The sequence below is a fragment of the Orbicella franksi genome, chromosome 12 (genome assembly GCF_964199315.1).
Source record: "Orbicella franksi chromosome 12, jaOrbFran1.1, whole genome shotgun sequence".
Classification (NCBI taxonomy): Eukaryota; Metazoa; Cnidaria; class Anthozoa; order Scleractinia; family Merulinidae; genus Orbicella; species Orbicella franksi.
The window spans coordinates 14819930-14843513 of NC_138156.1; the positions used below are offsets into that span (position 1 = coordinate 14819930).

The 23584-nt window shown below is 37.5% G+C and overlaps 1 protein-coding gene and 2 pseudogenes across 6 annotated transcripts in view; all 3 read right to left on the reverse strand.

The window, feature by feature from the left end:
* The window catches only part of LOC145462394 (uncharacterized), a 238699-nt gene that overhangs the window by 158089 nt on the left and 57026 nt on the right, over window positions 1-23584 (reverse strand). For all 6 annotated transcript variants that reach the window (XM_081445910.1, XM_081445911.1, XM_081445909.1 and 3 more), the window contains one exon: window positions 8645-8718. In XM_081445910.1, coding sequence (XP_081302036.1) covers window positions 8645-8718 — 74 coding nt within the window. The remainder of the gene's footprint in view (window positions 1-8644; window positions 8719-23584) is intronic.
* LOC145462459 (uncharacterized) lies at window positions 215-3464 on the reverse strand (annotated as a pseudogene).
* On the reverse strand, window positions 3471-8637 carry LOC145463626 (uncharacterized; annotated as a pseudogene).

Genomic DNA, 23584 nt, shown 5'->3' on the forward strand with positions numbered 1-23584 from the left:
AGGAGTTTTGTTCTTTTGGAATGTCTTTAAAGTGTTAAAACATTCTCCTACCGTTAATTTTTCATCGCATCTTTCTTTTTGGTTCGAGGTCAATTTCGGAATATGTAATTCCCTTATAAATAAATCTGTCAAAGTTTCACTACTCTCATTTATACTTTTTTTTATAAAGGTCAGAATAGAAGGAATGAAGTTCTTTCATAATTACTTGAGGATTTGATGTTGAGGATTCATCTTCCTTAAATATCTTCTGAATTGAACTTTTCTTATCTCTGGAATTTTCTAAATTTAAAAAATATCTGTTGCTTTTTTCTCCTTGCTCGTACCAGGTGGCTCGGGTTCATATTATTGCCCCTTGGGTGATGTAATCATTCTGGAACTCAAACTCTGTCTTCAAAACCTCAAACATGTTCATATTTTCTGGCGAAGGATCTTGATCACACATTTTTTGACAGTCATTGAACTTAGATTCTAATGCTACCATTTTTGACCGTCGCTCTTTGGCTTTCAGTTTACTGTAAGAAATACTTTCTTGACGAATTCTGTACTTCATCAGATCTCAGAAAAGCCTCGGATCTGTAACTTCTTTGAATTCATTGTTCCATAATGGGTATTTCATATTAATTAAAGATACATATTCCTTATCATCTAACAAGCTTGAATTAGCTTCCAAAACGAGGGACCACAGGATCTAATCTCAGTTCCATTTATAGATAGCACAATTGCTGAATGATCAGATTTAAGCGATGGAATGACATCAACATTATCAATATCTTCCTGCATACCATTGCTTACTAGCCAGAAATCGAGCCTCCATTGGATCACTGGCGTCTTCTGACGCCATGTAAAACGCTTTACATTTGGGTTTCTAATCCTCCATATATCAATTAAATCATTAGCAAGGCAGATGTTCTCAATGCACTTAACCGATTCTTTTCGTTTTGGGTTTCCGCCATTTCCATCCAGATCAGGGTCAAAAATTACAATAAAATGACCACCGATTACACTGTTACAATCATCCGCTAGACAAAAGTTATCCAATTCTTCACGGATCTTGTCAAAAAATGTGGATTGCTCGTTTGTTTTGTTCGGGGTATACAAGTTAACAAAGAGAAAGGGATGATCCTGGACATTTGCTTCTAAGATGATGAAACGCCCGTTTTTATCCACTTTTATCGTTTTAAGTTCAAACTGTAAAGAATTTTTAATTAGGATGAGGACACCCCTACTATGTTCCATACCATGCAAGAAAAACATTTCCCCTTTCCATTGAGATTTCCAAATTTTCTCCACTTCTGGAGTACTATATGATTCTTGCAAAAAACAAATGTCTGCTCTATCTTTAATTAATCGCCCAAACAATGCCTTTCACTTCTCAAAAGATCGAATCCCTCCAGCATTTAGTGACAATAATTTAGAATTAATATTGCTAGGAGCCATATTTGCACAAAATTCCATTTATATTCCACCGATCAACACAAATATGTTTGTTGGCTGCAAAGCCAGCTTTGAGAGAAATTGACCTTGAATTTGAATTTGACCCTCTACCTAACAGAGAGCAAAATTTTATGCAGTAAATTACTTTACAAAAAATAAAAACATGCAACACAAGACACTGAAACCCTAACGACATATTTTACAGTAGCCAGAAAAAACTGCTTCGCTACTGTGGATCGAATCGAAAAAACACCGAACGGGACACTGAAACTACAAAAGATGGTGAATGCCCCACAATTCGTTTTCGATGTTGACTCTCCAAAAAAGAAAAACTATCACCTTATGGCCTTAAATGTAAGCTTAATGCAGAATGATAAACAATAACATCCCTGTAACCCTAAACATGAAATTCATATGGTCAACATAACGTACCCTGACCATCTTCAAATATACTGTTTGACATTGCTATTTTATGCTAACATACATTGTAAATTTAAGCGACTATAGAGAAAGATCTCAATGACACAACAACAAAATTTTGCTAGCAAAACAAGGGTGTCAGTTTCATAACAGTACCAAGACTCTGTCAATATAAAGTTTGTCAGGCTCCGCACGACTAAAAAATGCAAGCTTACCGGATTTTCCTGCCTCAATCAACTTAAACTGCTCCGTGCACCTTTTAACAATCTCCTTTGGCGAGTCTGCTGAGATGCCAAACTGAGAATCTTTCAAAAGACTTGTCTTGGAAAAGATAAATTCTCGATCTTGATAACGCAGAAACCTCACTATTATCGCTCTCGGCTTTCCGTCTACGTTTGTTTTTCCTACTCTGTGCACCCGTTGGAACCCAATTTTTTGAACTTCTCCTGGCCGAATCTCCAGCACTCGCACAAAGAATTCTTGAAGAACGGAGTGGGTATCTTTCTTAGCACCGGTCTTCTCTTCTATGCCATAAAAGTGAAGATTCTCGCACCGTTGATAAACCTCCGCGTACAACAATTGATCTTACAGATCCTTATATTTATCATTGCAGTAATTCTTAACTCTATCACCAGCGGTCTTACTTGCTTCAACAATGGTATTCAATGCTTGGAAGCCATCGTGCATATTTTTAATGGCATCCTTTGACTCTGCCTGATCTTGTTCGAGCATTTCCACTCTGCCCTGTACCTTACACAGTTTCTCTTCTAGGTTAACAACCACAGCATTAATTGACTCAAGTTTTGAATTTACTGCTTCGAGACTACAAAGAATAAGGTCAACTTTTGCACCAAGGTCGTGAGTCATTTGTATGTGCTATGGAATTTTATTCCCTGAAGACGACGCTAAGTTAATGTTCAAAGGCTTATCTCTGGCCCTTTTTTCTTCTGGAGACCTCAATTTGTTGTCGGAGGTACTTTAATCGCTTCCACACTTTTTCCTTTTAAGATTTAAAGTAGCATCAGCCATAAAGCATTAAAAAACTATTGAAATTGCGGAGAGCTTCAGAAACATGACTATCCGCCCAGCATGCCTCGACCAAGTCCCCGATCCAGCTTCTTTTGAAGGTTAATCCAAGAAGACAATTCTGCTATGAATATAAATATTCGAGTAAGTATTGGCTAAAATACTTCAAGTTCGCAAATTTCACTGGAATTCGTTAATGGTCATTGACTTCCAATTCTCAGCAAAAAAGTTCTTGTGTCAAAATGCGCCTTTTAGCTCCTTCTTTGACTCTGTAAGATTCCATATCTGGAAATAGTTTCTTGCAATAATGGTTTCGGAGAGATATCACTAGAAAATGTTTCAAAATAACGAAGCATTTGCTTTTCTTGCAGTAATCGGTATTGTTACGCTAGAGTCAAAGGTCATGTTTTCAGGAAGAAGTGCTGCATTTAGTTCGTTATCTCAGCGCTCATGATTTTATTTACCCAAAAATTTTATTTCACTAATTTGAAGGAGAAACAATGCTCTTTCAGACCAAACTAGTTGTTTTGGGAAAAGGCCGTGTTCCAGAATGCCGTTTTAGCAATTAAGAGGGCCCCTCTGTAACTCCCCCCCCCACCTACCCTACCAAAAAAAACCTAGAAACTGCCTGCAAGCAGAAGCTCATGTTCAAATCATTCTGGGAAAGCTGGTTACTGGTTTAGCCACAGAAATGCGTAAAATGGCTTTGATTGCCAGTTGCATTTTCACTTCCTACCCACCCTACCCCTACCCGTTGGAATGTGCATTTGTCAAATGTAACGCAACCTGTGGAATAATGGCGGGTGCACAACAGATCAAAACAGAACTGAGCTTAAACGAGTTCTTGATGAGAATCCTCGATTAAGAGGAGGATTTTAAAGGCTGCTAACAGACTTCTAGGTCAGTTAGGATCTCAGCGAATTGTTAAACTTCTTGTAAACGGCGGCTTATGAGACGAAAGATAAATAATATTGATAGATGTTATGAAGCGGTTTTCAGAGAGTTGAAATCTGCTTAACCGTGGCGATGTCTGAGAGTGATTTCGTACACTAATCACCGAAGATGTGGCTGAAACATACTGGAAATGTAACATGAGGCAATGTGGAACATCCAGTTGTCGACATGTCGCGAGGTAAGTGGAATATATCATTATTTTCTCTGTGCAACGTTATTTTCACGTTATTATGCTAATTAGGACAGCGGTCTTTGTTGACAAAAGCACAGCTTAAGCTTCTTCTTCTAACATTTTACAGTTTTAACTGCCCCAAAATTTTATTGCATGTTTTTACAGGCAAGACATTGCTCTTTAAGTGGAGGGTAGTTTTGGGATCTCAAGTGATGTACTTTTGGCGATATTTTCCTTTAAACTTTGCCTTTTTTATGGCGCTTCATGAGTAGTCCGAAAGGGAAGAAATGAAAAATTCTGTAAAAAACTCAGGTGATGATCAAATTGCCAAAACAGCCTCTCAATGTAACAAGAAACATTTGCTTGTCTCGAATAAAGGGTTTTTACCTGGATTTATATCGTTTTCTTTGTATGGCAAATTGTTAAAAATGTGCCCTAAAATGGCCGCTGAAAGCCCTCTCAGAGGGGCAAAACCAAGATGGTGGCCCCAGCGCTAAAATACGAATCAAATTGAACTGAAAGTTATATTTTTGTCAATCACTTATCTAGATGATTCATCTGAGAAAGTTTGAGGAATTTGATTTTTTCTGGTCCAAATGGCCATAGTTGAAATTTACAGAGGGCGACTCTTAAAAATAGGCTAAATGTAGTCCTCTTGTTAAGCTGTCTTGGGTTGTAAATTTGGAAAATTTGTCAAATAATTTAGTTCTAATCAAATCGCTATTTGTTTAGCTCTAAATATACAAGAAAAGAAGTACAAATACGACGCGCAATCAGTTTGTTATGAAGATTTTTACTTTTCAGTTTACAAGCTTCTGAATATGCCGCTCATTTTCGATCGATTTTGGGCAATTTGAGGCACTGAGAAGAAAAAAATTGCGTTACAAAATAATTTTTGATTTATCAAACTTAAGGTGGCTCCCTAAAGTATTTGCAAACACCCTTCCTATAAAGCATGAGTTAGAAAAGGAAACTTAGTTAATTTCCCTTAAAGTTTTCCCTGTAGAAATTTACCAGTTGGGTACTGTCAGAATAACGCTTATTTTTTGGTTGTCAATTTTTGGATTAAGGCCATTACCATGGCAACATTTCATCTAATGACAGGCAGATATATTCATCATTTTGGCCTAAACTCCTTAATATTTATACTTTCCTTCAGTGACATTTTTTCATACTTTGCCACATCATGGAAATGATGTTGCCTTTATGTGTAAAACTGGTGAGTGAACAAAAAATTATATTTCTTTACTGTGCAACAAAACGTCCCACAGAAGCTGAGAGAATTTACTTTGTGAAAGTGAGTTAATTATTGACTTAAGAGGACAACACAACAGAATTTTATTCTTGTACTATAACAGCTAACATTTGAGAAAACAATAAAAAATAAAAGCGAAGAACTCATGTAAAAATCAATCTGAAAACAAGACATCAAGTAATTTCTTTGCTGTGTGAAGAAATATTATGGCACTGCAAAAGAAAGATGAAAGTCGTAAATAAAAAATATGACAAAAACAAGCCAATTATTTTGAGACCAGTCGTATTTCAACTGTGTAAACAAGTGGCCATTTAGTTCTTTTCTCAGCGGTTCTGTAGCAGCTGCATAAGACTCCAAAAAATATTTGAATGAAGCCAATAAACTAAATAAACAAAACACCTGGAGTTCACTGTAAATTAAATATGCAGAAATCCAGCGTGCAAGTTACTGTTCACATTTAAAACCTACAGGGAACCAAATGAAAGAAATGCAAAAGGAAGTTCAATAACAATAAATTTTCATTCATGCTGAGGTGAAGAAACCTATTTAAAAGCAAAAAATTGTTCAAAAATTTCGCAGACATGCTTCGCTGCATGATCACATGTTCAAATTATTCTTCATGCTAATGCGAAAGCTTGAGTTTTTGCCGACCACTTTTGCAGTCATTTTAGCGCCCGTGGCTTTACCAATCATTCCAAAAGTTGAATTCAACTTCAAAGTAATAATTACCATTTTTGTTTCTTTAGCCCGAAAAGCTACTTTAAATCTGTGATCTGTCGTCAAAACTTACTTGAAAGCACTCCCATCTTCATGTTTTCGCAACGGCTGTAGGAAGAAAAACTTCTTCACCAGAAAGTTTTGAGGACTCTGTAGTCTTTGATCCTCCATTCTGAGGCCACCTAAACATTGATTTGTAGTTTTCCTTTCTATTTTAAAGCCCAAAGCAGTAATTTATCCGTGTTAGGAATGAAAACAAGACCTTGGAAGTTTTTGGATTTGGCCTGCAACACACCATGATTTACCTGCACTTTTCAAGCGCATGATTTTAAGAAGAAAACCTGTCTTTCTAGGACCCCTTATGTCCTCTTAAATTATGCTCAGAAAGTCCATTCTGATTGGTTTATTTGTCCTCAAGAACAATAGGAGAACCAAAAAGTCTTCAGGGAGGGTAGGAAAGGCAATTGTCCCATGTGCTTTTACTCGTGCAGTTACAGGCGGCACAGGAAAGTAGGAGTTATTCGCACGGGCGGTTATGGGAGGCACAGGCGTCAATGGGTTACTGACTTGAACAAATAATTCCACTCATTCCATCAAAATTTAAAGCAATAAAATATATTACCAACATGTTTTCCCAAAGTCTTGAGAAGGCTGAGTCACCTTCTAAGTCTGTGTATTGTTTTCAAATTCATTACTGGCAGCACTATCTTTGAATTCCTGGCCAGAAAAGGAGAAATTTTAAACTTCTGAAGGTTCAAAGCAATGGAGTTTGGCTTATAAAAGTATAATGGCTCCTGTACAACCTGCACTGAACACAGGCTGAGTCTGTGCTGGCATACATGAGGAAATTAACTCTCATTTCTCAATCCGTATAAACACCTGAAAGTGAAACAACAATTGCAAAAGGATATCGTGAACCACATAAAAAGATGGAAAATAGCATAGCATTAATCAGGTTGTCATGTTTGTACTTCTCTTAAGACTGAATATTTTAAAGATTGACCAAGTCTTCTCCATGGCAGATTTGAATTGGTGAGCCTTTTGGTGATGCCTTAGTGAAAAGTTTCCCACCCATCCGCCAAAAATTCAGCAGTTCATTGTTCTCCTGTTTCATGTTGGCCTTGTTAATAAGATGCTTTCTGTAGGCCATTGGATTTTCACACATATGGATATGGTTTGAGAAAATCCTGGACAGTCTGGAATAAGGCCAAGTTAAGGACACATTTTTTTACCAGGTTGTTGCTTTAGTTATAAACTTGGGATGTCACTTAATGGCTGGCAAATTTTACTTTAATCACCTTGCTGTGCTTGATATCCTTGGGGCAAAAGGTGACATTCACAGCATTAGCCAGCTTGAGCAATGCCTCTTTTTGTGCATATACTTGTTCCAGGTCATCCTGCTTACACTACATGTTGTCCATTTCTTCTTCTTGTTTCCTGACTTTGGAAACAGCAGCATCCAGTTCCTTCGCAAGCAAATTATTCTGGGAAACTGCTTTTGTCAGTTGTTGCTGCACTTGGTTAAGCTCATGGTCCTGTGTGTCTATTGACTCTTGAAATACCTCACTGTATTTTATCTTTCAATCTTTAAATTCTCTGATGTCAGAATTTGTTTCAGGAGTAGACGACAACTCTGAAGCTGCTGCAGGTAAGCCATAATTTATTCTCCAGAACACTCACGTGGTCATCCTCTTTGTGCTGGGCAATTTTGGGATCCGGAGATATTCAATTTCCATCTGAAGAATAACGTTGTTCTTGTTTCTTGCCTGGAGTTGTCATAATGTCTTCTTTTGTAAAACTTGCCAAACTTACTGAAATTTTGGGAGGTCGACGCGCTCCATTAAAACACACGTCCGTCACTCAAAATTCCCAACCGAAACTCTCCAGACTTGTAAGAAGTCCTTGCTTATTGTATTGAATCCTTTTATAAAGACGCCTTCCCTAGAGTTTTCAAACATTTATGCCCACTGGTCGAGTGAACAAGCATCAAAGCATTAGCCCTCAAGAGTTCTATCCTTGCTTTGAGTGGTGCTACTGCCCTTTTTCTATAGCCTTTTTGCGTGTCCTGAAGTGATTCTCAGATCCTAAAGGCCATTACATTCCTGAAATTACTAGAGACTCATTTGGGGTTCAGGCTGAACAAATATGAGGATCATTTCAAAACCAGTACCAGTTTTGGGAGTGTTGTAAAGGCTGCCAAATGACGTGCACTAAAGTTCCTTGCATACACCTTTCTAGGCAATCAAAACCAAATGATTATCCAATTTAATGTACCTTAGTATTCAGCATTGTTGTACAGCTGTTATATGTCATGATAGAGGAATACAAGAGGATGATTTCATTAGTGTTGATCTACAAGTACATATATTATCTTCTGTAAATATAGAGCAATTCCTATCACTTACCTTCATTCACCTAGGCAAGATTACCCACATGAAAATGTATTGAACACTCAGGAACAATTATTATCTCAGAGCGTTCAACACATTTTCATGTGGATATCCTCTGCCAATTATGTTTTTCAAAAATATACATTGTGAATCTGTATTCCTTTGAAACTGACCTTTTGCTTTACAATACTCCACAATTGAGGGGTAACACCCTTTATGAGGCCTAGTAAGGTTGTTCTCCTTGAATACACTCTTTCTTCTGAATGCATTACTTACTTTAGTAACTGTTGTAGAACGTTTAAGAACAGTACCAGCCTCTTCAACATAGCTCTCTGTAATATAACCACTGCCTTCAAGAACAAAACCAAAAAGACAAATACATTAGAGAGGTCATGGCAACAGGTTTACAGGAACATTTGTTACACAAGTGAACATTTGAGAGGTTAGATGATTTTTTGTGATGTGATATATCCTGTTTTTGTGACGTGATAAATGGTTCTTACTGAAAATGTGCTCGAATTTCGAGTGATAATTCATTCTTCTTGAAAATTAGTTGCGAATTTTTGAGTAAACATTCGCTTTGTTTATCACTTGTGACTTCACTAGAAAAGTTTGAGTGACTACGCGAATATTCTCTCTGTAAAGCCAGCATTACAACTGCCAAGTTTTGCTTCATAAACTGGATCAACTGTTCTACCAAACTCATCTGCTTATTATCAAATTAATGCTTAACTGTTATGGTGATTCCAAAACCTAAACATATCAAAGTTGCAACAAAATCCCTTGTTGTTATTCACTCCACACTTGTCAAGACCCCCAGTTTCCCTTGGTACAAAACACACGAAATTTCCTGCCTGAAGCCCAGTCTCTAAGTGCCTGCTTTGTTTGCTAACATAGTGATGGTTTGTTTGAGGTTCGTGTGGTATTTCAATTGTCATTCGTTTTAAAGCAATCTAGTGGTTAACATGCCAAAGTTTTCAACTTACACAAGAACTTGAATCGAACTTCTTCACAAGCAAGGTATCCACCCAGGTGGAATATTTACATCTTTGAAAAGCGAAGGTTTATCTGTAAGCTTTCGTAGTGTTACTCGCATTGTCAAAAAGCTGCGCATTACTGGTTCTGTGGCAAATCTACTGCATTCCAGGAGACCTCAAAAACTGTCTATAGAAGCCAAAGCTTTTATAGATCAGCAAATGCAACATAATGACAAGATGATGAGTGCCCAGATTAAGAAGAAGCTGTGTTCCTTCTCTGAGGAACACAACATTAACTGGTGGTGTACCCCCTGGAGAGTCCTGACCTTAACATGATCGAGGACTTGTGGCAGAAGCTCAAGTTCCTCTAGGAATTGAAGGTGATGCCATGCAACAAGCAAGAACTAATGAATGGAATCAAGAAGTTCTGGGAAAGGAGAATCATCCCAGAGAAATGTGCAAAATATATAGATCACGTTCTGTACAAAGCAATTCCAATGGCTCTTTTAGGAGCCACTGTGCCCTACTTCGTCAAATGTGGATTTGACATTGCACTGTAGGTCGCTAAAAGTGGCTCTTTTAGGGGCCACCACATCTCATAAAAGACCAACGTGAATCCTGGATTTACTTCAAATGTTCTAAAATTAATAGACACAAGGTTCCATTACACTAGTTATATTTTAAATTAAGTCAAGTAACCCACATGGCTACATATCTCTAAATGCCTCTCTTAAAACTTTTCCACTTTTTATGGCTGCACACAAAACATTTTCACACAAAATCAATCCTATGAACTTGAAGTTAGTTTTTTGTCCGAGTGAAAAATCTAATGATCTTTTAGAGAATTATAATCTTCTTGAGGCATGTGTTTATTGAAATGCTGATAACAACAGATTATTCAAACCTAGATTTCACTTGTTTTCAAATGTCAAAAGTGTAATATAATGTATCAACAGTGTTGCTCTTAAAAAGAAAAGGCATGCTTTTATTCAAACCTAGATTTTACTTGTACTGTATGTAAATGGGAGGCTTTTTTATTTGTTTTCAAACAGCAAAAGTGTGATTCTTTTGGATGTTTTTTATATGTTGCTCTTAAAAAGAAAAGTCACACGTAATCAGAGGTAAATTTTATCTGTAATTAGCAGCCTTTTTATCGCTATTCAAATGGCGAAAGTGTGACCTTTTGGAGGAGGGTTTTTTTTTTAAATGAATGCTTGCGGAAACCTGAGAATTACTTCCAGCCTCAATATTAAAGGAGCAAACCGAATCGCTACAGATTTCACATTGAAGACCAAGATTTAAGAAACATTGTGTTAGCTGTGATTTTTATCATTACCATAGTTAGCTGTTTTTTTTATTATGATTTTACAAAGCTTGAGCGGATTCGAGAAAGAGCACTACATGCATTCAGAGCGCTACGCACATTCAGAGAAAGAGCGTCAAGAAAGAGCACTACGCACATTCAGAGCACTACGTGCAGTTTTTCTAGATAAGCAATCAAGCTACGAAGCATTGATGGACAAAAGTGATCTAGTGACGCTTCAGAATAGAAGACTGCAAGATATTGCTAACCTTATGTATAAGGTGAAACACAAACCATGCCCCACCAAAATATGCGAGCGATTTTACAAGCATTGTTCACCTTACAACTTAAGGGTGATGGAGTTCGCCATTCCCAGATTCAGGACCGAGAAATATGGTAAACATTCGTTCACCTACCTGGGACCAAAGTTGTGCAATAAGCTGCCTAGCGAAATTAGAACCCTCCCATCACTATTAAGTTTTAAAAATCGTATCCGTAAATTTGATTTAAGACAAGATTTTTTTGAACTTCGAGCATTGTGCGGCCAAAAAGACCATAATAATCTTTTGCCGCCGGTCAAATTTAGTTGGAATCACGTGTGTTTCGCGCCAGGGAATGACTTTGGTGGCCGCTTTGATCATTTTGACTCATATAAAGTGCTGTTCCCTTTGCTCATTTCTAACCTTTCTCGGAAGGATATGAAGCATTTTGTGGTAGAAAACCCCAAGGATGCAAATGGAAGATTTGCTTTGGCAGACTTGCCATGAGATGCGAACAATGCCAGCCGTTTGTTAGAAAAGTTATGGCTGATTCTGATGGTTTGAGACGGTTTACTTTCGATACTTCCTTGCCAAATCAATTCATTAAAGGTATGTAATTGCTTTACTTCTATAACCTAAGTTATTTCTGTGACAACTGATACTTTTAAACTCTGAAATCTCTGTAAAAGGCTGCTTTAAAGCATAATTAGCACAACGGTCGAGCCCTAAACCGGTTGAGCTTAGCTTGCGTTCTCCCATTCATCGAGCGAAATTTTCCCTGAGAAAACAACGCTCAAACAAGATTATTTGTGAAATTTATGGAACTGCCAACATTTCAAAATAAAGGTTTTGATCTCTCCTGTTCTGTTGAAACCGTAATTTGTTAATTGTATCAGCGTAAGCAGAAAATACATCCTTGAGTTTTTATGCATTTGGGAATTGAAATAAAATATACCGTTGTGCGAAACCCATATTATTTACCTGTTTCTTGTCAGGCTAGGCTGCAAAAAATCTTGTTGTACCAGGGATTACACTTATTAACTTAAAGTTTCTAGATGTTCTACATTTGATCCGAGCATTACTTACTTTAAATGTATTTGAACCGGTTGTCTGATCTCGCCTCCAACTTTCAGGGTCAAGTGCATTCTCAACTTTCAACATCGCCCTGTCAGCAAGAGATCTGCTTCCATTTGGTAAGTACTGGATTACTGATCATACTGTTATTTCGAACATCACTTCTGGTGTTTTCACTTTGCATGGTAAAGTGCTTTTGAAATCATGAACTTTTCCAATGATCTGCAATTCCTTCATGGCAGAGATAATTGGTTAACGAATTTTTTATGGCAGTACTTTTTATCCGCTTTGTTGTAAGTTCATTCTATAGTGTACCAGACATATGTCACTCTAATACACAACGTTAAAGTGCAAGCTTCTCAGTGCTACCTAAATAAATGCGGCTTTGGTTTGAACCGGTTGCGTGCTTTTAATTTAAAAATACACCACTCGGTTTGTTTATATTGACATTCGAAACCACGTGCGTTCGAGCTTCCTTCACGTGCGAGCGTTCTTTAGCCTGAGGGTTGTACTTTTCATATTTGGACACCAACATTCTTTGCCTTGTACATTATTTGTGGAAAGTTCACATCATTTCCAAGAATTTTTATTGCTCATACAAGTGAAGCTGTTACCAAACAACTTAAGCTAGACTGCTGGGCCGTAGAAAGAGCGAAGCTATTGAAATATCCTCAACATGTACCACTGTAGCAGCAATATGTTCGTTCTGAATTTACTTGTATCGGAAACAGTCGTATATTATTTGTTGAGGTTATTTATTCACTGTTGCTTAAATGTACGATCTGATATATTATCCATAACAAAATATACATTCCCTTGATCATAAATTGTCTACGATCTCCCGCAGTCTTCGTAAACATTTCTTCGGCCAACACGAAAAGGGTGGGAAAGTTCTGCGCAGACGCAGACTTCCTGGCGAAGTTGGTGTTGCAAGATGTCAGACAAGCGGCCAAAAAGGCAACTAAGGTAGTGTAGGAGTTACAAGTATTTTCATTATAACATTTTCTGGAATTCAATTTAAAAATACCAACTGATTAAAAGTCCTGCGACCTTGTAGTGGCAATGCGTTGATGTTAAAACTCCGGAAAACTCGGACGGGGAGCTTTCAAGCTCAAGGAGTTGTGTTTCCATCAGAAGAGAGAAAGAGGTAATTTTTTTTTCAAATCTGTTTCGCTCATCCAATCGTTTAGAGTTTGAGCTTTCTTCCCAACAAATATACATTGCATCTCAGAAGCTCAGAAGAATTACTAAAAGAGAAAGAAGATGAGTTGAAAAGGAGGCAGGACTTAGAGGAGCGACTGGAGGAGGGAGAAAAGAAAAGAAACAAAAAGAAAAAAATAAATTTGTAGACTGCTTAGAAATACTTTTTTTTCCTCATGCATTGATTTTTTTCAAGATCATTTTCATGTACATGCACTTTCAAACTAATATATTTTCAGTAGAGAATTACTTCATGTCATAACCTCATTACAGTACTTTCTGTTGAACTTCTTGGAGAAAATGGATCCCTCGCATTCTGGGGGATTTGTTGACCATTTCTTTTCTTTCCTACAATGAAATCATATTTAGCTTCAAAACAGTTCATTTTCTGCCAAAGGAGGTAGTTTCTTTTAAGTGAAATCTGCAGAATGTCATCTCCAGAAACTAAACAAATCTTGCACGCAGAGAACTTGTGTTTTTTCCTTATAAATGGATTGTATGGCAGACATCCTGAGGAATCACAAACACAAAGGGAAGACAAACTGAAAGGATGAGTGGGGAAAGGGATCAAAGGCATCAAAGGCAGTAAAAATATAATTTTTACTGCCTTTGATGCAAGTCTGATTATGTACCAAAATGGCCACATACCAATAAAAACCACTGAAATGAATGAGAGATCGTTGAATGTCGAAAAGTAATTGGTTTGGCATCAACCAAGCTACACGGTTGGCTTAAAACTCTCTCGCCACTTTTTCATCCAAACAGCTAAAATCAAAACCAATTGTGACTTACTCGCACACATTTTCCCACCCTTCATTTCAGCTGTTTGCAATTACTGCGAGTTTTCATTGGTTCATTGTATTTTCTGTGTCCTTTGTGATTAAGTAGAGTTTTTAAAATATTACTTTGCCTTTCACAACACTCAATTGAAAACCACTTTTATCATGAATTAAAGTGGTTCAAAACAGTTTCCAGCAGCTAGATCTTGATGGGTCAGTATCACCACTCTTTATCACTTGATGCTACAATCATGGCATCAAAAAACTGCCCAATCATTGGTGAACATGTTACCATTTTTGTGACACATTACCATAGTAGCAGTACGACCTGCTAAAAACACCCTTAATTTCAGCTTTAGGGGCTAATAATTCAAAAACAGCAAGGTATTTTGTTATATTATCAAATTTTAACAAGCATAATAAGATGGGTGTCTACAAAACGAAGACCTAAGACCTAAGACCTAAGACCTAAGACCCAAAAACGAAGACTTGTTTTTTCACAGGCCTATCAAACCACAGACAGTCAAACCGGGTCAACGCTTTTCTTCAGACAACAACTGACGCGAAATTAATGGGGTCTTCGTTTTGTAGATAAGGCCGGCTCGAACTACAAAACGAAGACCCTCGCTAAATTGCTTTGTTCGTTGACAGCTGACGTGGAATCAATGGGGTCTTCGTTTTGTAGATAAGACCAGCTCGAACTACAAAACGAAGACCCTCGCTTAAACGCTTTCTTTGTGTCAGCTGACGCGGAATCGATGGGGTCTTCGTTTTGTAGATAAGACCGGGTCGAACTACAAAACGAAGCCCCTCGCTTAAATGCTTTTTTTGTGTCAGCTGACGTGGAATCAATGGGGTCTTCGTTTTGTAGATAAGACCGGGTGGAACTACAAAACGAAGACCCTCGCTTAAATGCTTTTTTTGTCATCCGACGCGGAATCAGTGGGGTCTTCGTTTTGTATATAAGACCAGCTTGAACTACAAAACGAAGACCCTCGCTTAAATGCTTTGTTTGTTGTCAGCTGACACGAAATCAATTGATGGGGTCTTCGTTTCGTAGATAAGGCCAGTTCGAACTACAAAACGAAGACCCTCACTTAAATGCTTTCTTCTTTGTCAGCTGATGGGAAATCAATGGGGTCTTCGTTTTGTAGATAAGACCGGCTGGAACTACAAAACGAAGACCCTCGCGTAAATGCTTTGTTCGTTGTCAGCTGACTCGAAATGGGTTCTTGTATAATGTCGATAGTTTTTATCGGCTAATCCCCTGTAGACCCCCACTTCTTGACAGTAATTGGAAAACAGTAAAAAATAGAATAAAATAATGTAAACTTGCACACCTTCAGGGACGGTATGGACGCAAAACCATAGCCGCCCCCAATTTCAAAGGGAAGACCCTCTTTAAAATAAAGAAAATCAAATACTGTTTTATTTGCAATTGGAGGAAAACCTACAAACAGAGAGACTTTCTGCGATTCCCAATAGAATTTACAAACGGTTAATCTTCATATTTATAGCTGAATGACATTAACAAAGATCAAAATGGACACCAATTAAATGAAATAATTAGCTGACTCCCTTTCTATCCCTTTTAATACATTTGTATTGAAATGCAGGCATGCTTGTTTGTAAAAATAAGGCATGACCTAGAATATTTTGCGTATATATGATTTATAAAAGGTAAATTTGAACTGGAACAAATTCAGCCAAAAAAATTGAAAGATAATCAAATAACTCGAAAAACTACGCAATATATAGAGATCAATTTTATTTCCTTTCATTTCGTGATATGTATTGACAACAGGAACAAAGCGAATGCCTATAACGTAAAAACGTAAATTCAACAAAATGTGAAGATTAAAATTCAGTTTTTCTACATTCTAGTGTTTATGCCTTGGAAACTGGCTTCAAAACTTCTCTACGTATTAACCACGAACTCGACAAAATGACCGCGAACTCGTGGTTATTATTACGACAACATCTGCAAACATTCCCTAGCAGTAGCCGCTTTTAAGTCGATTCTCTCAGCCCATCTAGATTTCATCAGAAAGAAATCAAGGAAAGATCGCAATAGAACGGTTCTTGATTACAAATCCTTTAATACTGGCGTAGTGTTGACACGTGATTGAATTACTTCCTCCTGCAGGTACTGAATACCGCGAACTCGTGGTTATTATTCAGTACCTGCAGTGGTGTCCATTAAAATGGTGTCCATTTTGATCTTTGTTAATGTTATTCAGCTATAAATATGAAGATTAACCGTTTGTAAATTCTATTGGGAATCGCAGAAAGTCTCTCTGTTTGTAGGTTTTCCTCCAATTGCAAATAAAACAGTATTTGATTTTCTTTATTTTAAAGAGGGTCTTCCCGGGCGGCGATGGTTTTGCGTCCATACCGTCCCCGAAGGTGTGCAAGTTTACATTATTTTATTCTATTTTTTACTGTTTTCCAATTACTGTCAAGAAGTGGGGGTCTACAGGGGATTAGCCGATAAAAACTGTCGACATTATACAAGAACCCATTTCGAGTGAGCTGACAACGAACAAAGCATTTACGCGAGGGTCTTCATTTTGTAGTTCCACCCGGTCTTATCTACAAAACGAAGACCCCATTGATTCTGCGTCAGCTGACACAAAGAAAGCATTTAAGCGAGGGTCATCGTTTTGTAGTTCGACCCGGTCTTATCTACAAAACGAAGACCCCATTGATTCTGCATCAGCTGACACAAAGAAAGCATTTAAGCGAGGGTCATCGTTTTGTAGTTCCACCCGGTCTTATCTACAAAATGAAGACCCCATTGATTCTGCATCAGCTGACACAAAGAAAGCATTTAAGCGAGGGTCTTCGTTTTGTAGTTCCACCCGGTCTTATCTACAAAACGAAGACCCCATTGATTCTGCATCAGCTGACACAAAGAAAGCATTTAAGCGAGGGTCATCGTTTTGTAGTTCGACCCGGTCTTATCTACAAAACGAAGACCCCATTGATTCCGCGTCAGGTGACACAAAAAAAGCATTTAAGCGAGGGTCTTCGTTTTGTAGTTCCACCCGGTCTTATCTACAAAACGAAGACCCCATCAATTCCGCATCAGATGACACAAAAAAAGCATTTAAGCGAGGGTCTTTGTTTTGTAGTTCGACCCGGTCTTATCTACAAAACGAAGACCCCATTGATTCTGCGTCAGCTGACACAAAGAAAGCATTTAAGCGAGGGTCATCGTTTTGTAGTTCGACCCGGTCTTATCTACAAAACGAAGACCCCATTGATTCCGCGTCAGGTGACACAAAAAAAGCATTTAAGCGAGGGTCTTCGTTTTGTAGTTCCACCTGGTCTTATCTACAAAACGAAGACCCCATTGATTCCACGTCAGCTGACACAAAAAAAGCATTTAAGCGAAGGTCTTCGTTTTGTAGTTCGACCCGGTCTTATCTACAAAACGAAGACCCCATCGATTCCGCATCAGCTGACACAAAGAAAGCGTTTAAGCGAGGGTCTTCGTTTTGTAGTTCAAGCTGGTCTTATCTACAAAACGAAGACCCCATTGATTCCACGTCAGCTGTCAACGAACAAAGTAATTTAGCGAGGGTCTTCGTTTTGTAGTTCGAGCCGGCCTTATCTACAAAACGAAGACCCCATTAATTTCGCGTCAGTTGTTGTCTGAAGAAAAGCGTTGACCCGGTTTGACTGTCTGTGGTTTGATAGGCCTGCGAAAAAACAAGTCTTCGTTTTTGGGTCTTAGGTCTTAGGTCTTCGTTTTGTAGACATAATAAGATGCAACTTTAAGGTGGCTCTGAACCCTATGTACAGATTTTTTTAAAACTGTGATTGTAGCATCAAGTGATAAAGAGTGGTTACACGTCTTATACTGACCCATGAAAATGTAAGTGCTGGAAACTGCTTTGAACTGGTAAAACATGAAAAATCCCAATCATTTTACATTTAGGTGTAATTAGTGAAATTATTTCTTTGCCTATGATATCTTGACCAGAAGCTCTTAATCTGGTTTTCCTTTAGCTTGTTTCCCGCACCTAATTTTTGAAGCATTTCATCTTGGCACATTGTGGCTGTATATCGTTTGTTCCTGTCATCAACACCCTTAGGGTAGCACTCAATCATTATTTCCTTTTGTTGTTCACTAAAGTGCTTAATGGATCCAGCATGCATTGTGAGCCAGATGGAATTTGATTTCCACTTAACGCCAATTTGATTTCAAGTTGATTTCCGTCTGCGCAATTAAACGTCCACACAATTAATTGTCCACAATCCAGCCCTCCACAACAACTCATTCACTGCACTGCGCACATATGAATGAGTTAAAAAAGGTATCTCATCTAATTTATATCAGAAATGTTTGATTCTTTGCAGTAAGATTCTTCCAAATGTGCTCCACATCACGAGCTTAACAGTATGTTTCCATGGCAATGTACTGGGTTCCAGACCTCCCCAATATTAAAGGCATTTCTGGTCACCTTTGCCGTTCCATGTTGATATTTGCAAATGGCACCTCATATGCATGATCCAGCAAGCATATAAATCTGTCAGCTCGAGTTTGTGGCCTCGCTTAACTTTTTTTTTAGCTGAAAATCACTAACATATTGAAATCAAGTGGCTGGGCACTAGAGAAGAGTGAGTTGCCATGGGAACAGAACTTTTTTGTAATAATAATAATAAAGTTTTTTGGGCGCATTTAAAAAACTCAATGCGCTTACATTACTATAAAAAATAAATTAGTTAAATCCTATAGAATATTTCTAATAATAGTAAATAAATAAAATAAATGAAATAATAAATGAAATAATTTATAGCCATAGGTGTGTTTCCTGTAGAACTGTTAGTCTACCAAGTTTCAATGGTCTGCACTGCAAATTAGCCAGGATAGGTCTATTTATTTACTTGATATAGCATTGGGTTTAGTGTATGTCGTCATGAGTCATCTCATTTATCTCATTTATCCCCCGAACTAATGCAGATATTTGAAATGGTGAACAGTGTTTTTATTCTTTCATGGATTCTATGTAAAAATTTGATCATGGTATCACTTAAATGAAGAATCAAAGGCTTCCTGAGCCAGCTCATGGATGAATAGTTGACTTTTGCCTCTGTGGCAAAACAAGTCTTTGTGCAAAACAATTCATATGAAAATGCATGTCACCTGTCTATACTGAAAATGCATGTACATTCATTCTCTTAAAAATCAAGTCATTTTCATGTGAAATGTTTTGCACGAGCATTCGTTATAAAAAAGAGGCAACACCAACTCTGTAGTGCAAGTAAAGTCTGCATGTGAGCCAAGTGGATAATCAGGTTGGCACTTATCCTGGTTTCTGAAGCATGAAATGACAAGGAGTATTTCTACTACCCCCCCCCCCCCGGGTGGGATGCTAGTCCATCGCAGGGTTACCCCGCAATATTAAATTTGCCAGTACTTATTTATACACCTGAGTGGAAAGAGGCACTGTGGGAGTTAAGTGTCTTGCTCAAGAACACAATACAATGTTCCCAACCAGGGCTTGAGGCCAGACTGCTCGAAATAGAAAAGAAGTACAAAAATCAAATAACAGGTTGTTTACACAGACAGCTTATACATTTTAAAATGGATAAAAATTAATTTTGATTGAAATTGGAACATTGTTGTTATATTAACTTGTACATGATGTAGTGTCAAAGAATAACAACAGTCTGTATCAAAATGAAATCATTAAATGAGAGTTCACCATATTTACCAGTCAGTCCAAAATTGACAATATAATTATATATATGTCAGCAGTGCATTTTGGGTCAAGGTAAATTGGTTATGGTCCTTGTTCAGTTAACATTATGAAACAGCTGTATGACAATGACTACCATTATGCAAATATTACAATACATGATTTTGAAATTTACTTTAGACAATCAACTTGAGAATGCCAAGACTGCTGAAAGTATTTTGCCCAATTTCACTTAAGTGAGACATGGGTATTGGCAAAATCTTGTTTACTTTAAGCTAAGTCAAACATAAAAAAATTCGATTGTAGCTTGCAAGTAAACAGGAAATCTATAGAAAAAAAAGTATTTCCTTCAATATTATGAGAATGATTTCAGACAGTTTTGATTCAATCATGATCCTGAAGTGAAGGGAATGTTTTTACTTACAATTTATAAGGTTTTTTTTCTATAGAACTTATAATGTCCATGGAGAGGAGGAAGGGAAGTAACAAAGTTTCACACAAGGAGGCTCTTTCCCAAGATCAAAGATCAAAGACCTATCCATTTTACAGTGTTTTTGACAGGAAAGGCTTTCCTTTCATATACATGTAGCTTCTAGCCTGAAACCCCTTTCACAAACCTAATGTGGCCCACTAAATCTTATTTCTGGGATAGATAATCAATTAATGTTTGAAATCCCTGTCCTATTAAGTCTTATGATACCTCCAGCAGGGAAAAAAATGCACCTTTGGTCAACTGTAGGAAGAAGTCCCCCAGCTTGGTACATTACAATAATAAGGATACTACGTATTGTAGTGCATGCAAGTAAAATAACAATAACTTTTTTTTCTTGGAAACAAAAATCATGGTATTTTATTCCTATATATCTTGGTAATTGTTTGTGTTAATCTCACTAGCAATGCAGCAATATTCAAAAGGATTGCAGATATGTCTCTGCTAATAGAGTTTTGCAATGATTACAGAACAAACTTATGTTGACAAGTATCAAGCATTCTCTTCTCCATAATTCAAGTTTTGATGTCAATTTGCTTAAATCTCTCATTTCTAGGAGCAAAAAAAACTCTACATCACCAGCCACCATGCATCCGGCTTATTGAATCAACTGGACAGCATATCTTTCTCACAAAAATATTGATGTACACAGTCTCTTGGACTTAATTTGTTCATCCATCACTAAAATATTGCAGTGTATATTTACTCAATCGTAAATGTAGGTTGCCTTGCAATATCATACGTAAAGAAATTTTCACTCTGATTGAACAGCATGGAATACAAAAGAAATGTAGTGTGAATGACAACAAAACTAAAAGATAACAATTCGCATTTTTTTCTTCTAAGTATTTAAAAACAAGCTTACAAATCTCGAGCTTGCAATACTAACACAGGCAGAATTTTTAATGTGTGCGTACAAAATAAAACAATAAAGAAACAATGAAACCAAAACCTAACAAGAATTTAAGCTTATCTTGGACTCCACAATGAGAGAAAGCGAGTGGAAACCATCAAATTCTCTTACCAAGAAAAAAAGCTACAAGTTTAACTTCCCCCATATGCTAATCTGACGCGTGTCTTGAATCAATTCTTTGACCTCGCCAACCGTGTTGTTGGGAACAATACATGACCAGGCTGTCATTAATACCTCTAACAGCTTTCATCTACGTGTGAGCAAAAGCCGATAGGCAAAAAACAACATACTTACGAAAGAAAATCACAGAAACCAAAATGGCCATCTTCAATCTTTGAGGCATTCAACAAACTGGTACCCAGGCTCTCCATTTATCAGGCAAAAATGTAGGCCTTTCTAGTCCCACCTTGTCTAACCACTCTCGGACAAAAATAATATTTAGCGGGGGAGGTAGGAGAAAATTGTTTAATCCAGGTTTAATGAATAAATTAACCAGAATCAGCTGAGTTAGTGAGTGCCATCCGGCTGCCTTCTAAGCTCATGGATGTTACATCATCCATGAGCAAAAATTCAGCTGCTACGCCATTTGGGAGTAAAGCGCTCCTAGGTCAGTTGTTTATTAGTTTAAACACTGGTTCAAACATTTTGCCATGACATGAAGGAACGCGTCGCATCTGCAGTCTACAGTGAAAAAGTACGTCTTTGTCTACAATGTAACTATAAACAGCTGCGGCTAAATTTTATTACAATTAATGAGTTAAGTCTTTTTTTTGTGGATATGGAATTTTCGAGGGGTAGGGGGGCCCAAGTAGAAAAATCATGGAAATTCCAGGGGCTGGGGGGAGTACCGTGAAGCCCTCCTGGAAAGGAAAATCCTGGGGGTTAGGGGGTCAAACTGGAAAAAACCCTCCGTGGAAGGGGTATGGAAATTTTCTGGAACCCTACAATAGAAAGAAAAGTATTTCCTTCATTAATTATTATAAGAATCATTTCAGACAGCTTTGAGGATCCCTCCCACCAAGGGCTACTTAGAAAGGTTTGGCTGAAAAATTGCCATTAAGAATTACCCCTGTTACATCTTGTACCAAAAAAGTTTAAACTTGTCTAAATCTTGAACCCGAAGTGAAGGGGATCTTTTTATTTATAGTATAAGTTTTTTACCTTATAACAATGTCCATGGAGAGGGAGAACGGATGAAACAAAGTTTTATACAAGGAGGCCCTGCCCTAAGGACAAAACCCTTTCCATTTTACATAGACAACTGTTTATGACTGGAAAGGTTTCCCTTTCATATAGCTTACAGCTTGAAACCCTTTTCACATACCTAACGTGGCCCCACTACATCTCATTTCTTGGATAAATCAATGTTATAAATTAATCCCTACCCTGTTAAGTTTTATAATACCTCCAGCCTGAAAAAATGTGCACCGTTTAGTTTTAACAACTATAGATAGTAGCCCCCCAGCTTGATGCAATACCATAATAAGGGTACTACATATTGTTGTGCATGCAAGTAAAATAACAATAATTTTCTTTCTTGGAAACACAAATCATGGTATTTTGTTCCTATATATCTTTGTAATTGTTTGTGCTAATCTCACTAGCAATGCAGTTAAATATTCAAAAGGATTCCAGATGCATCTCTTTTAATAGATTTTTGCACTGATTACATAACATACTTATGTTGACAAGTATCAAGCATTCTCTTCTTCATAATTATTTCGAGTTTTGATTCTAATTTGCTTAAATCTCTCATTTCTAGAAGCAAAAACAAACTCTACATCACCAGCCACCATGTGTGTTTGACATGGCTTATGTTTGACATGATTGGACAGTGTATCTTCCACATATGCTAAATGCAATCTCACTTTCTGGCTTTGTCTCCCCGGGTGACTTGTATCAATTCTCTGACCTCACTCACCTCGCTGTTGTAACGGATAAATAACCACAGTCACAAACACCTCTCCTAGCTTTCATCTACGGTCACTGCACTTACGTTTTGCTTTTCATCGACATCAACTTGTACAACGAACTTGCTTTTGTCTGCATTCGGAAACTTTTTTGTGAATACTGTCCATGTACTCTTCTGGGCTGTGGTTGCTTTATTTCTCACCCCTGGGCCCGGTTGTTCAAAACCTTGATTAGCGCTAATCAGGGATTAAATTGCTTAACCGACGATTAAAATTTAATCTGCAATTAGATTGCGTTGCTCAAAGCCCAATTAGTGCTAATCAAACTCTAATTGGCAGGTTAAATTTAATAAACCTCAAGAGGAGGATTAACTCCCTAATCTGCCGATTCAACTCGAAGAAAAAATGTTTGGCTTGTTGTTTCATCTCCCTCGCGTTGGACAAATGTTATTGATATAACCATAACATACTTGCTTATAGCGGACAAGGGCTTTGGACTTGTTAGAGAATCGGAAGAGCGTCCATTGAATACATCACAAACCTTATAGAGGCGGATTTACAGAGAAAAACAAATTGTGGCCACGCTCTTGAACCAACACTGG